The sequence below is a fragment of the Euleptes europaea genome, chromosome 1, assembly GCF_029931775.1.
Source record: "Euleptes europaea isolate rEulEur1 chromosome 1, rEulEur1.hap1, whole genome shotgun sequence".
Lineage (NCBI taxonomy): Eukaryota > Metazoa > Chordata > Lepidosauria > Squamata > Sphaerodactylidae > Euleptes > Euleptes europaea.
In genome coordinates, this window is record NC_079312.1 from 17,635,884 (window position 1) to 17,651,665 (window position 15,782).

At 47.9% G+C, this 15,782-nt stretch overlaps 1 protein-coding gene across 1 annotated transcript in view; it reads right to left on the bottom strand.

Annotated features, from left to right (window-relative positions):
- TNXB (tenascin XB) overlaps positions 1-15,782 on the bottom strand; it is a 99,549-nt gene that overhangs the window by 36,960 nt on the left and 46,807 nt on the right. Inside the window, exons 18-26 of the mRNA XM_056844146.1 lie at positions 14,501-14,788; positions 9,772-10,073; positions 9,646-9,673; positions 9,185-9,472; positions 7,873-8,160; positions 5,932-6,219; positions 4,340-4,624; positions 2,161-2,466; positions 923-1,186 (exon numbers count right to left, since the gene is read on the bottom strand). Of these exons, the coding sequence (XP_056700124.1) occupies positions 923-1,186; positions 2,161-2,466; positions 4,340-4,624; positions 5,932-6,219; positions 7,873-8,160; positions 9,185-9,472; positions 9,646-9,673; positions 9,772-10,073; positions 14,501-14,788 (2,337 nt within the window). The remainder of the gene's footprint in view (positions 1-922; positions 1,187-2,160; positions 2,467-4,339; positions 4,625-5,931; positions 6,220-7,872; positions 8,161-9,184; positions 9,473-9,645; positions 9,674-9,771; positions 10,074-14,500; positions 14,789-15,782) is intronic.

The following is a 15,782-nucleotide window of genomic DNA, read 5'->3' on the forward strand; positions in this document are numbered from 1 at the left end:
CTCCACCCCAAAAACCTCTCGCAGGTGGCGAAGAAGGACCTAGCAACCCTATGTCCCATAGGCCCAAACAGGATTTAGATCATCGTGGCATTTTCAAGGACCACATTCTTCTCTAAAATGGCATCAGCCTCCCTAGGTTGGACCTGTGGATGCCACAATGTCTAGATTGGCCCTCAGCAAAATCAGATTACAGCAGAAAGGGTTGAAGGTGAAAAAAAGAAAGGACTCAGGAGTCAGCTAAGCTCCACATCAGGCTGGAAATAATATGTCATTATTCCTTACATGTTCTAAATTTTGCCAGTGTGGTGAACTGGTTAAGAGTGGTGGTTTGGAGCTGTGGACTCTAATCTGGAGAACCAGGTCTGATTCCCCACTCCTCTACATGAGCGGCAGACGCTAGTCTAGTAAACCAGGTTGGTTTCCCAACTCCTACACACGAAGCCATCTGGGTGACCTTGGGCTAGTCACACTCTCTCAGCCCCACCTCACAGGGTGTCTGTTGAGGGGAGGGGAAGGGAAGGTGATTATAAGCCGGTTTGATTCTCCCTTAAGTGGTAGAGAAAGTCTGCATATAAAAACCAACTCTTCTTCTTCTTCTTCCTTGAATCTTGAAGATAGCCTGGGCTGGGTGTGTGTGTGTGTTGATACACAAACACTTTATAACTAAAGCACCCAAGGGTCTTTTTGGTGTTCAGCCCTAGGGTTTCCAGATCCAAGAAGGGAAACTCTTGGAGATCCGGGGGTGGAGCCTGGGGGAGGACAGGGACCTTAGTGGGGTACAATGCCATTGAGTCTGCCCTCCAGTGTATCTGAACTGATCTCTGTAATCTGGAGATGAGCAGGGGGGATCCCCAGGTCCCACCTGGAGGCTGGCGTCCGTATTCAGACATCAAAGTGTACTAGATGAAGAAGGACTGCTGACCTGTGGAAGCCTCAGTGGCTACGGGGCCAAGTCGTTCCTGACCGAAAATGCCATAGAGCTCAAATTGGTATTTGTGCAAAGGAACCAGGTTGGGGACTGTGGTCTCAAGAGAGCCACCCTCCACAGGGATGTCCCGCAGGTTATTCTCTGCATCTCTGTACTGAACCAAGAAGGAGTCGAAATTTCCAGTTGGGATGCTCCAGGAAAGGCGGACAGAATCGCTGGTGGTCTCCGAGACCGACAGTTCTCCCAAACTAGGCTGACGTCTCCCTCCATTTCCCCCGTTCTCCTCCTCCTCCTCCTCCTCGCCCTTGTGCTCAGTCTTGTCTTCCTCCTGATTGGCTGTAGGTAGAATGGAAAATTGGGGGATAAAATAAAGGGAAAGAGATCCTGCATCAGTGAGCAACAATCCACAGAGGTTGCGTTGCTGTAAGGAGAAGGGAAGAAGGCAGAAAAAGGCAAAGACATCCCAAGTGGAGGGGATGGGTGGTGGCGCCGCTCCAAGCATCGGTTGGAAGTTCTAAAGTGAGACGTTTGAGGAACCAAGTTTTCCTGCAAGCTGGGCACATGGGGTTTCATAAAGAGGTAGATGGCCTCTTAAAAATAAACAGGTGGGGCAAAAAGAAGAGAAAAGCATGACAAAACAGAAAATTAATAAGCTTCCTTTCTGTTATTTTCCTCCCTCCCTCCTTTCCTGTTCTCTGTCACTTTCCCCTTTGTTCCTTCCTTCCTTCTTGCCTGCCTGCCTCCTTTCTGCTTTCCATCCATCCAGCCTGCCTTCCTCCCTCCTTCCTTATTTCCTGCCTGCTTGCCTTCCTTTCTGCCTTCCTTCCTTCCTGTCATTCTTCCTTCATCCTTATGTCCTGCCTTCCTGCCTGCCTTCCTTTCTGCTTTCCAGCCAGCCAGGCTGCCTTCCTCCCTCCTTCCTTATTTCCTGCCTGCTTGCCTTCCTTTCTGCCTTCCTTCCTTCCTATCTTTCTTCCTCCGTCCTTATGTCCTTCCTTCCTTCCTTCCTCCTTCCTTACGTCATGCCTTCCTTCCTGCTTGCCTTCCTTCTTTCCTGCCTGCCTTCCTTCCTTCCAGCCTGCCTGCCTCCTTTCTTCCTGCCTTGCTTCCTGCCTTCTTCTCCCTTTGTTCCACCCTTCCTTTCTCCCTTCCTCCCTAAAAAATTAGAGATTGAGGTGTGCTGGTACAGACACAAGCCTGGAAGAGATGAGGATGTTATTGGAGAGAATCTTTCGCTGGCTTCTGCTGACCTGTGGTCGCTTCGGCAGCAACAGGGCCAAGGCGCTTGCGGCCCGAGACTCCGTAGAGGTTGAACTTGTATCTGTGGGAAGGAGCCAAGTTGGGGACGGTGACCTCGCGGGAGCCCCCCTCCACAGGCAACGCCAGGGGTTGGCCCTCTGCATCCTTGTACTGGATCAGGAACGAGTCAAAGCTCCCGGTGGGGACAGTCCAGGAAAGAAGGGCAGAATTGCTGGTGACGTCAGAGACAGAGAGTTCTCCTAGACTGGGCTTTATTGCATCTTCCCTCTCCAGTGAGGCTAAGAGGGAAACAGGGGAAGAGAAAGTCAGAGTCATGTCTGCAAAGAACGAAGTGGTTTAGAGACTAGTGAATGAGATTTGAATTTGAGGGAGCTGAATTCAAATTCTGTCTGTGCCAGAGGAATTCGAGCAGTTGCAATCAAATGACAAAACTGTGTTGATTGGGTGCAACATTGCAGAGAGGTTATATCCATGTTGTGTGTGTGTAAAGTGCCTTCAAGTCGCAGCTGACTTATGGCGACCCCTTACAGCCTTAAAAACCGGTTTGTTATTCCCGTTCTCCTGTGAGCCCTCGGAACTGTAGTTCTGGGGGCAGGGGAGACTTTGGGCCAAACTAGATGTCTGTCCTCATGGATTCCATTTTAAAGTGATTTAAAAATGCCACAAGCACCCAATCCTGATTGGGCCTGCAGCACAATGGGCTGAGGCACTCTGGTTTCTCTCCTGTGCCTTATTGAGTCCCGTAATGCCCTCCCCCACCTTTTCAGTACTTGAAAAGGTACAGTGGGGGAGGGGGAAACAGAGCACTGCGCTATGCGATTGGGCCATCCCAGCAGTTTAAAATGGCTTTGGGATCCCTGTGCCATCATGTCTCATTTGGCCCCATGAGATCTCTAAAAGAGGAATCTCAGCTTCGTTGACTAACAACAATTCCGCGGATTATCTGGGAAAAGCTACAATGCTTGCAACGGGCACAAAACAAACACAGAACTTGATCATGTGAATACGCATTGATCCCATGCAGCACAGATCCTCCAGAAGGACTTGGAGCTGATTCCACATGGGCATCCATCACCTGATGGCCTGCAGCACCAAGTGAGGGTTGTCGTAGATCAACCACCACATATAGAACATTCACATATATTTAGTGCCAGCTTGCTATAGTGGTTGGACTAGGAACGGGGAGACCCTGGTTCAAATCCTGACTCTGCCATGGAAGCTTGATGGGAGGCCTTGGGCCAGGTTCTCTCCCTCAGCCTAACCTGCCTTACAGATCACGAAGGGTAGCTGTGTTCGTCTGTCTGTAGCTGTAGAAAAGAGCAAGAGCCCAGTAGCACCTTAAAGACTAACAAAATTTCTGGCAGGGTATGTAGCTTTCATGAGCCACAGCTCAATTCTTCAGATACAGCTAGAATGTGAGTCAGACATCAGAAACCACAACAATCAAAAACTTGCCAGACATTTTGTTAGTCTTCAAGGTGCTGCTGGTTTCTTGCTATTTTCTGTTGCTACCTTACAGAGTTGTTGTGAGGATTAAATGGAGGAGGAAGACCTATATACGCTGCCCCAAGCTCCTTGGAGGAAAAGTGGCATAAAAATGTAATAAATAAAGACGTAAATTTAATCTCCAGTGCTTTTCAACAGGCAGTTCACACACTTTGCTGAGCACGAAAGGTACACTCATTCTGAAATGGTCGACAGGACATCCTATGGGGCAAATGTCATGTCACATACACAAGTATGTAATGTAGCCCCGATGTCTGTTTAGTTTTTCAAAGAAAAACAGTATGGGGAGGGGGTGTTTGAACAAGGGGTGTGTGATGAATACCCTTTCAATGCCTGCAGTTTATCCAGTTTAAATTACTCCCTCCAATCTCCCCCAGACATATCTTTATCCAAATTTGCCAGAAGTGAATTGGGGAGGGTGATAATGAGCTGGAAAAATGGCAACAGGCAAAGGGTTAAAGACACCTCCAACTGCTGCTTCCCTAGTCAAAATCCCACACGCACACTCCCCAAAGTGGCCATCAGAGCATCCTCGATCATGTTTGCACGTTACGTGTAATGTACCCGTCAGGATCACTCGCAAAGTTCTGTCTGAAACATGGGCGATAGCCTGATGCGGTTTTACTGGTGCCTCCCTGTGCTGACCTGTGACTGTATCAGCAGAGATGGGGCCGAGGCGTTTGCGCCCAAAAATCCCAAAGAGGTTGAATTTGTATCGGCGGGAAGGAGACAAGCCTGAGACGGTGGTCTGACGGGCGATTCCGTCCAGGGGCAATGTCTGAGGTTTGCCTTCAGCATCCTTGTACTGGACCAAGAAGGAGTTAAAGTTCCCCGTGGGGACAGTCCAGGAGAGGTGGGCGGAGTTGCTGGTGACATCAGAGATTGAGAGATCCCCCAAGGTGGGCGGAGCTGAATTTTCCTCCAGAGCAGCTAGAGAGCAAGAGGCAAAGTGTGATTCACATATAAGCAATAAATACACCTTCTATGTATCACCCATAAACCACCAAAGAATAAGGAGGGGCGAATGTTCCTTCTTTCATTTCTTTTCACATCCCTTTGTATTTTTGTCATTTCCGTTTTTTTGCTGTTGTTTTTTATTATGAACACATGTCAGACAGATCTTTAACAAATATTTAAAATATAACGGGCACCATTTACACAAAATGCTGGTTTGTTAGCAAAATCACATAGGAAAAAAACCCTTATCTTTCAAGGGGAAAAAATGTAATGGGAAAAGAGTACCAAAATAAAGATCTCCGAGTTGGATTCCCACAAAGAAGAAACAAAATTAGGGCCTTAAAGATCAATTGCATTATAACAAAGGAAATACAGCCAGTTAAATTATGAAGAAAAGATAGCAAATCGATTTGCATTACCATTGACATTTTCATTCCAAAAGAATGAATGCTTGACCAGATGCATTTTGGCATGAATAGGCCTTCCTCAGTGGTCATAAACATAGAAAAGTTATTTAAAAACACACACCCAGAAATGAACCTTATGAGATATTTTTATCTAATATTTTGTATGGCTTGATGTAAACTCTTAACCAAATCATGATTTATCACGGGTTGGACACACATCCGGAAGCATTGTTAATTCTGTACCAGATTGTGTGAGCAACTGTCCACGTGTAGGGTTGCCAGGACCCTTCCCTCCTCCGGCAGGAGGCTCTTCTTGTAAAGTATGCGTGCACACATGCGCGCACGTGTGCTAATGCGCAAGCGTCACTTGCAGTTTAGAACCGGAAGTACCGCATCGTAAAGGGCCTTTACCTCTTAGTTTGAGTGGTAAAGCAGCCCTTTACCACTCAAACTAAGAGGTAAAAGGCCCCTCGCGAGGCGGAACTGTTCTAAACCAGAAGTGGCACGCGCGGTATGCATGCGTACGTGCAAGTCTGCCTGCCGACCCTCAGGTGGTTGGCGGGCAGAGGGGGGAATTGCTGGGGACAACCCTATCCATGTGGCAAGACCCACGATTTGGGTTAAGGGTTTACATCTATTCAGGCCAAAATGAATCTGGTCTAACATTCGTCATTTACACTGATTGTATATCAACTGTGTATAAGAATTATATAACTGATATTTTTATATCTCAGCTGCATTCCAGGCCCTGTCTTTTTAGCACGGTCAGTTAGACCCATATGGAATGTCTCAAACTCAGTAGGGCAGGGGGATATCTGAGTGGACTCTAAACCCTATAACCAAAAAGAGTCCTAACAAAAGCATGACACTGACCTGTGACGGCGTCGGTAGAAACGGGCCCAAGACGCTTGCGGCCAGCGAGTCCGTAAAGGTTGAACTTGTATCTGCGGGAAGGCACGAGATTCAGGACGGTGACCTCACGGGCAGCTCCCTCCACTGGAAGGGCCTGAGGTTTGCCCTCTGCATCCTTGTACTGGACCATGAAGGAGTCAAAGCCACCGGTGAGGACAGTCCATGAGAGATGTAGAGAGTTGCTGGTGATATCAGAAGCAGACAGCCCACCCAGGCTGGGGGGGACTGGGGGTTCTTGTGGAGGTGATGCTAGAAAGACAAACAGGCAGAGATGTTCAGCTAAGTGCATAAAGGACTCAATAAAGGAAGCCACGGCCCTCAGTTTGCAAGACCTGAGCAAGGCTGTTAACGATAGGATGTTTTGGAGGACACTGATTCATAGGGTCGCCATGAGTCGGAAGGCACTGAACACACACACACATATACTACTTGTATACTATACCCATATTGAATCAAAAATGTTGTTGAGTGTATCTCTTGCCAGGAATTAAATGATGTGATATAGGAAAGGTAACTACAACCTAGGAATTCTTCAGTGCATGCCTATATCTGAATCCTGTTTGACCAGAGTAATCCAGGACAGTGGCCTCTCATTTGAAGAAGAGTTGGTTTTGTATACCCAGCTTTTCTCTACCTTTAAGGAGTCTCAAAGCGGCTTACAATCGCCTTCCCTTCCTCTCCCCGCTTTGTGAGGTGGGTGGGGCTGAGAGAATTCTGAGGGAACTGTGACTGTCTCAGGGTCACCTAGCAGGCTTCATGTGGAGGAGGGGGGAATTGAACCCAGTTTTCCAGATTAGAGTTCGCCGTTCTTAACCACTACACCACCATGCATTGCAGCCATGGTGCTGGGGAGAGGCAGGGCTTGACTTTCCACCAATGCTGCTTCCTGACAGGGGGAAAAGACAGGCAATGAGAGGGTGCTGCCTGTCTTTTCCCCCCATCAGGCTAACAGCAGCCCAAGAGGTGGTTTCAATAAGGGAAGCAACATGGGTGGAAAGTCAAGCCCTGCCTCTCCCCAGCACCAATCAGAATCCCTGCACCTGCTTTTAAAAACCAAACTACATGTTAAGGGACACAGTCAGGGATTCCCAGTGTTAAGTCTGGCTTGGCCCTGCCACTAGGCTACCGACTAAAATGGCGGCCCCAGCTCAAGTTCTCCCTTTTCCTGTAATATTTGGGCATGTTTACTAGTATTGTGCTATCATCATACTACATACTTCCCCATCTCCATCAGCAATAGCCAAAGCAGTGAAGGAAGAGCAGAAAACGTATGGTATGACATCATCATGACACAGATTAAGGTGCCTGTGTTTTTATGGGGGAAAGGGGGACAACTTGACACAGGGCTTCCCTTTTCACTGGCAGCCCTGCGATACATTTAATGGCCAGTCATAGCCTCTATGGAAGCCAGATCAAAATACTGGAAAAAAAATGACCCAGAAGATTGTCTTTGTCAGAACAGCTCTAGCATAATATTGTCGAAGGCTTTCACGGTCAGAGTTCATTGGTTCTTGTAGGCTATCCGGGCTGTGTAACCGTGGTCTTGGAATTTTCTTTCCTGACGTTTCGCCAGCAACTGTGGCAGGCATCTTCAGAGTAGTAACACTGAAGGACAGAGTCTCTGTCCTTCAGTGTTCCTCCTCTGAAGATGCCTGCCACAGTTGCTGGCGAAACGTCAGGAAAGAAAATTCCAAGACCACGGTTACACAGCCTGGATAGCCTACAAGAACCAATGAGCTCTAGCATATTTTGTGAAATCATGTATTGTGTTTCTAGCTCTCTACAGTCTGTGGTTTAGACTATGTTGGATGAAAAACTAAATAACCAGTGCCTTCACAGAAATGTATGTGACCCTTGCCACTGTTGAGGAATCGGTCTATGTTAGAACCTGCCCTTGCTGACCTGTGACAGCATCAGCGGAAACAGGACCAAGACGTTTCTGACCAGAGACACCGTAGAGGTTGAACTTGTATCTGTGGGAAGGAGCCAGGCCGGAGACGGTGACCTCGCGGAAGACCCCCTCCACAGGCAAGGCCTGGGGTCTGCCATCAGCGTCCTTGTACTGGATCTGGAAGGAGTCAAAACGTCCGGTGGGGACGGTCCAGGAGAGACGGGCAGAATCACTGGCGACGTCAGAGACCGAAAGCTCCCCTAGGCTGGGTTGGGGAGGTGGCGTTGTTGGCGAGGGGGCTGAAAAACAGACAAGGAAGAAATCCATGATATGGATGTCATTGCAGTGACCCCACACTGTGGCACCCATGGGCACCACGGCACGCTCTGGTGTGTTTCCTGGCAGCCATTTCCTTCTCCCTCAAAGCAAAGAGCAATCTTGACTTTCCTGTACCTCATTGGGGCAAGAAGTACTTCAGCAGAACTGCAAATTATCGCCTTTGATTCTGCAGGCAGCACCCATTATGAAACAGGAGTCTCTGTCCTAGGAGAACGCTCGCCATGGAACCTTCCGACAGTTGGTGACTGGCCTCAGCCCTCATGGCAGCCATTTTGTGGCTGGCTATATATCCCACGGCAGCCATTTTGTGGTGCTGCCCACTCTATTCTCTCAAAATTCCAAATGTGCCTAAAGGCTGAACAAGGTTGGGGACCCCCTGGGTTATTGGACAAAGGAATAAAAAAAGATAAAAGCAGAATGAAGGAAGTGAGGTTGCAAGAAGCCCTGTTATTGCCACCAAGGTCTCCATAAGCAGTCTGGGGTATCTGGTTATCCCACTTTTCCCTTGATGAATGATACTCAGATGTCTAGTTCTGCCCTTTGTGGCAAGTGGATCAAATTTAATTATCTAAGGACTATTAGGCATGGCTGTTTCCCTCGCGGTCACCCCTCCAATGACTTCGGGTCTTTGTTTTGATTTTGCATTCTGTTTCTGACCGTCAGAGGTCGCCTCACTCCCCCCTGCATTTCCCTGTGTTTTGCCCGCATTTTCAAATTTGAGATAAAACAGGTCCCTGAAAACGCAGGCAAAATGTGAGGAGACACAGGGGGAGAGCAAGGCGACCTCTGATGGCCAGAAACAGCAGGCATAATCCAAACAAAGACCCAAAGTTGTTGGAAGGGTGGCTGTGAGGGAAACAGCCATGCATAAAAGGCCTTAGTCTTAAAACTATGAGGGATATTTGCATATTAGAAAGAATGACCTTCCTATGAAAGCCACCTATGAAGGCCTTCAAAAGGTTCTGAGAACCTCCTTTTGCTGACCTGTGGTGGCTTCGGCAGAAACGGGCCCAAGGCGCTTGCGGCCAGAGACACCGTAGAGGTTGAACTTGTATCTGTGGGAAGGAGCCAAGTTGGGGACGGTGACCTCGCGGGAGCCCCCCTCCACAGGAAATGTCTGGGGTTGGCCTTCTGCATCCTTGTACTGGATCTGGAAGGAGTCAAAACTTCCTGCGGGGATGATCCAGGAGAGACGTGCAGAATCACTGGTGATGTCAGAGACTCTGAACTCCTCCAGGGTGGGCTGGGCCGGGGGTGCTGTTGGTAACGGAGCTGGAAAACAAAAAAGGAAAACACCAAAAGTTACAGCTATTACTGAACAAAAGAATCACAAAAGAAAGAGAAAGGCAGAATTAAGGATCAGCAGCAACATGACAATAGTCATTTATCTACTGAAAATATTTGTACCCTGCTCTTCTCAAGATAAATGGGACTCGAAGATCTACTTCTGCCCTTGGTGGCCAGCAGATCCAACTTCATTATCAGAGTCTTAAAACTGAGGAATATTGACTCATAAATTATAAAAATCTAGTAGCATATTATGAAGGCCGTCTAGAAATGTTCTTTAGAACCTCTTGTTGCTGACCTGTGATGGTATCAGCAGAAATGGGGCCGAGCCGCTTGCGCCCGGAGACCCCGTAGAGGTTGAACTTGTATCTGTGGGAAGGAGCCAGGCCGGAGACAGTGACCTCGCGGAAGACCCCCTCCACGGGCAAAGCCTGGGGTTTGCCATCAGTGTCCTTGTACTGGATCGTGAAGGAGTCAAAGGTTCCCGTGGGGACGGTCCAGGAGAGGCGGGCGGAGTCACTGGTGACGTCGGAGACCGAGAGTTCTCCTAGGCTGGGCTGGGCTGGGGGTGCCGTTGGTAAGGGGGCTGAAAAACAAGCGAGGAACAATGGACTAAGAATCACATTCCAGGAGCTGCAAGATTGCAGCCGGATAAATGAAATTAATATTCTGAGGAAGCCTACGAAACGATATAGCCGGAATCTTGTCATTTTCCATTATTGGGACATTGACCCTGATTTTGGGCATCAAGGCATTAGCCTGAGTCAAGTTTACAAAGAAAAATACATCATTGAAGGCACGAGCTGCATAACACAGGCTTGGAAGGAGCGATGCTCTAATTGGATTAATCAAACCAGATGACTCGGAAGCAAGTGCATTTTCTGTGTGGTGCGCAGGATCCACGCACCCACAATGGGACGTCGGGATGTTTTGACAAGTTTGGTTTATATATAGAATTTAATATGGGACATTGTTCCACTGAGATTATAAGAACAGTGATATATCTGTGTATATACGTTTCCCTGTATATAGAACATAACACCTAACATATTGTATAAAAAGTACATGATGGTTTATCTTGTAAAGTAGTACATATTTGGACACTTGCAGGTTTTCTCTTAGAAGTAAAGAATTAAGTGTATTGGTGGTTGCGTACTGAATAATTCCTTAGCCGGTTGCCAAACCTCCAGGTGGTGGCTGGAGATCACTGTACCTGCTGTTTTGTATAGCTCTTGGGAAGTGTGCTATTATGCCTCCCCAGTAAGCGTCTTTTTTCCGCTGAAGATGAAATGTCCAAAAAGTCTGCTGAACCAGACCAACATTTGGGTGATTTGCACATATCATGCTCCGATTAGAGTTTTCAAACGTTGTTGTGCAACAAAGGAATTTATGCTCACAAGACAGCACTACCTTTTTCTCGACCAACTGCTTCTTTGGATTTTGGTCAACGGTATTTCTGACTGCTAGAGGGTGGCAATTTCATTATATTTTCTATCATTCTGTGTTCAGGTGTTCCTACAGTTATAGTGTATTTAAGCTATATTATACTGTGGTTCAGTATTGTCTGTTTGTTCAGTAGCAGCCATTTGTATGCTAGTTTTGGCACAGTTTATGCTCTTTGCAAATGTTATGAGATTCTCAGTGTCTTGTTATGCGCAACCTGATCCTGGTATCAAGTCGTTTATTACCAGTAGTTAGTCTCATTAAGCTAAACAGATAAGCATGATACACAAACAAGAAGGTAACACTTCTGAGGCAGATATTGGAAGGAGTAAATAATTGTTGGGGAGGGAGATCTCATAAAAAGAAGCAAGAAGTAACGGAAGGAAGGAAAAACAGCACTTTTCTAAGAACAATAGTTAAACTCATAGTTCAGGAAGCGAGATCAAAGCCAAGTAGAATGATGAATTGGGCAAATGAGCAGTTTACAGCCCCCTGACTTTCACAGTTTGGTTTTTAAACAGCAAGTTTGTAGTCCTCATGACTATGCCTAGGGTTGCCAACCTCCAGGTACTAGCTGGAGATCTCCCACCATTACAACTGATCTCCAGCCGACAGAGATGAGTTCACCTGGAGAAAATGGCCGCTTTGGCAATTGAACTCTATGGCATTGAAGTCCCTCCTCTCCCCAAACCCAGCCCTCCTCAGGCTGTGCCCCAAAAACCTCCCGCCGGTAGTGAAGAGGGACCTGGCAGCCCTAACTATGCCAGAAGGCTTCAGAGATTGTGCCTGCTGAATCTCAGAAAACATGCAGAGCTCCCAGCAACATCATCAGGAAGGAGAACCATGGGTGGTGGCTGGAGACCTTCCCGCTATTACAACTGATCTCCAGGTGACAGAGATGAGTTCCCCTAGAGAAAATGGCCGCTTTGGCAATTGGACTCTGTGGCATTGAAGTTAGGGTTGCCAACCTCCAGGTATTACAACTGATCTCCAGGTGACAGAGATGAGTTCACCTGGAGAAAATGGCCGCTTTGGCAATTGGACTGTATGGCATTGAAACCCCTCCCTTCCCCAAACCCTGCCCTCTCAGGCTCCGCCCCAAAAACTTCCCACTGGTGGCGAAGAGGGACCTGGCAACCCTAACTGAAGTCCCTCCTCTCTCCAAACCCCATCCACCTCAGGCTCCACCTTCTCTGGGGCCTGCCCAGTATTTTCAGAAAGTGAGTGGAGCCAGGGGGTGGGGCTTTTTCCCAGCAAGGCTTCTAATTGGCCATTGGAGATTTGATTGGCTTTGCAGATTTTTAAAAAATATTGCTTCGGCAGCAGCTGCCACCACAGCACAAGGATCTTCACTGAGTGAAGGGGAGCTGCAGCTGCCATTTTGTGGCTGGCTCCACCTCCTGCGGCAGCCATTTTGTTACCGCACCCACCATGCTGTGTCAGAATTGCAAAGGTGTTCACAGGCTCTAAAAGGTTGTATACCCCTATGCTACATCAATAAAAATATATATGTAGTATCATAGCTTGCAAGTTTTTGCACTTTCATCACATCCACTAGAAAATTGGCAACACCCTCAGTAATCTCCGGTACTGAATCATTCAATAAAAAATGACATTTTACTTTATTAGACAGGTGATGTTTTGAATATAACCAAGTTTTTAACCATTTCCCACGGGATGTTTTGTATAGAGAACAGTCAAACAGTATGTGTTCAATTGTATCCAGGGAGTTGGAACCACAGGGACAAATCCGTTCCTGCATTGGGATTTGGTGGTACCTTCCATACAGCATCCTTGATGGAAAGGCATTGACCCTAGCAAGAGAGAATGCTCTACGGAGGATAGGGATATCCAGATTGTAAAAGTAGTGGGGGAAATATATGTAGTAGTTAGAGTACCTAGTTAGGGGAGACTTACGTTCGAATTTCTGCGCAGGATTTAACTATATGTAAGTGTTTTACTTTAAATAACTTATATTTCCTTTTGTAAACCTGGCTTCCAGGATTGCTTGGACGATGAGGAGAACTCCTGGGCTGGGAGGGAAACTTGAACTCCCCCCCCCCTGTCTTTTTCTCACTGGAAAAAGTCACCCCAAAGCTGCTTCTACTCCTGCTGAGAGAAACTTAACAGATAGGTGGTTTTGGTGTATGGGGTTGTGGATTTATTAGGGTTGTCAAATCCACCCTCTCCATCGGCGGGAGGTTTTGGGGGCGGGGCTGGGGCAATCGCACGTGCGTGCAGCTGCACGTGACGCAATTACATCACTTCTGGGTTAACCCCCCCCGGAAGCGCTGAATCACCGCGGCCGCTTTAGCACTCAAGCCCCCCAAAAGTTGGCAGGGTAAACCCAGAAGTGATGTAATTGCGTCGTGCGCAGCCGCGCGCATGTGCGGTTCCCACTCCGGAGCAGCTCGGTGCATTGGCAGGCATTTGCCCACTAAGTCACCCACCTGAAGGGTATATTAAATAACTGGATACTTACTTGACACTGCATGGAATTGAATTACCTCTGTGGTGACACGCCCTAAGTGGATGCATACTATTGTGTCACATGTGACATTGTTGTCAAATTTATGTTCTTGGTATCATTATATTATTCATAGTATTATGGTTGTTTGATGGATTGACTCAATAAAGGAAGCCACAACCTTCAATTTGCAAGATCTGAGCAAGGCTGTCAAAGATAGGACATTTTGGAGGACTTTCATTCATAGGGTCGCCATGAGTCGGAAGCGACTTGACGGCACTTAACACACACACATTATGGTTGTTTAATTCTAATGAAAATCTATACATCGTTGAATTTGCCTGGGTTGCTTTGTTTTTGATAGTAAATCACCCACCTGGCAACCCTAGGAATTATGTACATTAATTTTAAAAAATTTTTGTGCTGGTTTGGGTTTATTGTGCAGTGCTGGGGACCATTTTGAATAAAGGATCTCAATAAATAAATATCAGAGAAGGAAAGCCAGAAATAACAAAGACTTCTTTGCCGCAACAGCTGAGGAAAAGGGGGCAGGGAGGGGGGGGTGAGAGAACAATGGTGGGCTTCCCTGCCCTTCTCAGCAGCAGCCAAAAATGTGGTGTGGGGGCGGACAAAATGAAGTAACATGACGGCAGCGCTGAAGCATGCCTGAATGTGATGAGGCAAGGGGAAGACCGGGGGAAGCCGTTTCCAAGATAAGCACAGCATTTAGTTCTGCCCTCAGCGGCAGCCCCGACAAATTCAACAGTTGATTCTTAAAACTGGCATGAATACTGGCTACGCAGTTGCAAAATATGTGTGTGTGTGTGGGTGGGAATCACACAGGAACCTACCGACGATTTACAAACCCACCCCGCTCCACCCTCGCTGACCTGTAACTAGGGTCGCCAACCTCCAGGTGGTGGCTGGAGATCTCCTGCTGTGACAGCTGATCTCCAGCCGATAGAGATCAGTTCCCCTGGAGGAAATGGCCGCTTTGGCAATTGGACTCTATGGCATTGAAGATCCCTCCCCGAACCCCGCCCTCCCCAGGCTCTGCCTCCAAAACCTCCCACCTCTGGCGAAGAGGCACCTGGCAACCCTACCTGTAACTGTGTCGGCGGAAATGGGGCCGAGACGCTTGCGCCCAGAGACCCCGTAGAGGTTGAACTTGTATCTGCGGGAAGGAGCCAGGCCGGAGACAGTGACCTCGCGAAAGACCCCCTCCACGGGCAAGGCCTGGGGTTTGCCATCAGCGTCCTTGTACTGGATGGTGAAGGAGTCGAAGCTTCCCGTGGGGACGGTCCAGGAGAGGCGGGCAGAGTCACTGGTGACGTCGGAAACCGAGAGCTCCCCTAGGCTGGGCTGGGCTGGGGCTGCCGTTGGTAAGGGGGCTGAAAAACAAACGAGGAACAAATCAGTAGGGCTGCCAACCCCAGGTTGGGAAATTCCTGGAGATTTGGGGGTAGAGGCTGCGGGTGGACAGGGTTTGTGGAGAGTAGGGGCCTCAGCAGGGTGTAACGCCATGGAGTTCACCCTCCAAAGCAGTTTCAGAGAGTAGCCGTGTTGGTCTTCGATAGAACAACTGGATTTGAATCCAGTAGCACTTTAGAGACCAACAAGATTTTCAAGGTAGACGCTCTTGAGAGTCCAAGGTCCCTTCGCCAGCCTGACAAAGGGAGCTCTGTGACGCTTGAAGGCGTCCACAAATGAAAATCTTGTTGGTTTCTAAGATGTTATTAGCTACCCTCCTAAGCAGCCATTCTCTTCAGGGCAGCTGATGTCTGTCGTCTGGAGAACAGGTGTAATTCCAGAAGATCTCCAGGCTCTACCTGGAGGTTGGCAACCATACAAATCTGAGCTACTGTTATTGTTAGAAGGACTCAAACCAGAAGAGAAAGAAAGGCAGGATGAAGGATGGGAAGTAGGAAGAGGTTGCATGATGCCATCAGGCTTTTCTCATGAACTCTGTGGTATCTGACCAGCCCTGAAGCCTGAAATAGCATTTAAAGTCCAGGACAAAAACCTAGACGGATGCCATCCAATTACCCAATATCTTAGCTTAGCTTACACTGAAGCCTTTGTTGTGTAGTAGCGCTCACCACTAACTTCAAGCAGTGTGGATATTAACATCCTCCATTGGGACCTGATGAAAGATGTGCAGGAAATGGGATTTACCTTTAGTGTATGCATATATATTACTGGAGGAGAGGTCTATCAGCAGCCACCAGCCATGGTGACTAAAGGGATCTTCTACATTCAGAGGCAGTCAACCTCTGAATATTAGTGGCAGTAGGCAATATCAGGGGAAGGCCTCGGCCTCTGTGCCCTGTTGTTGGGCCTCCAGAGGGACTGGTTGGCCACTGTGTGAGACAGGATGCTGGACTG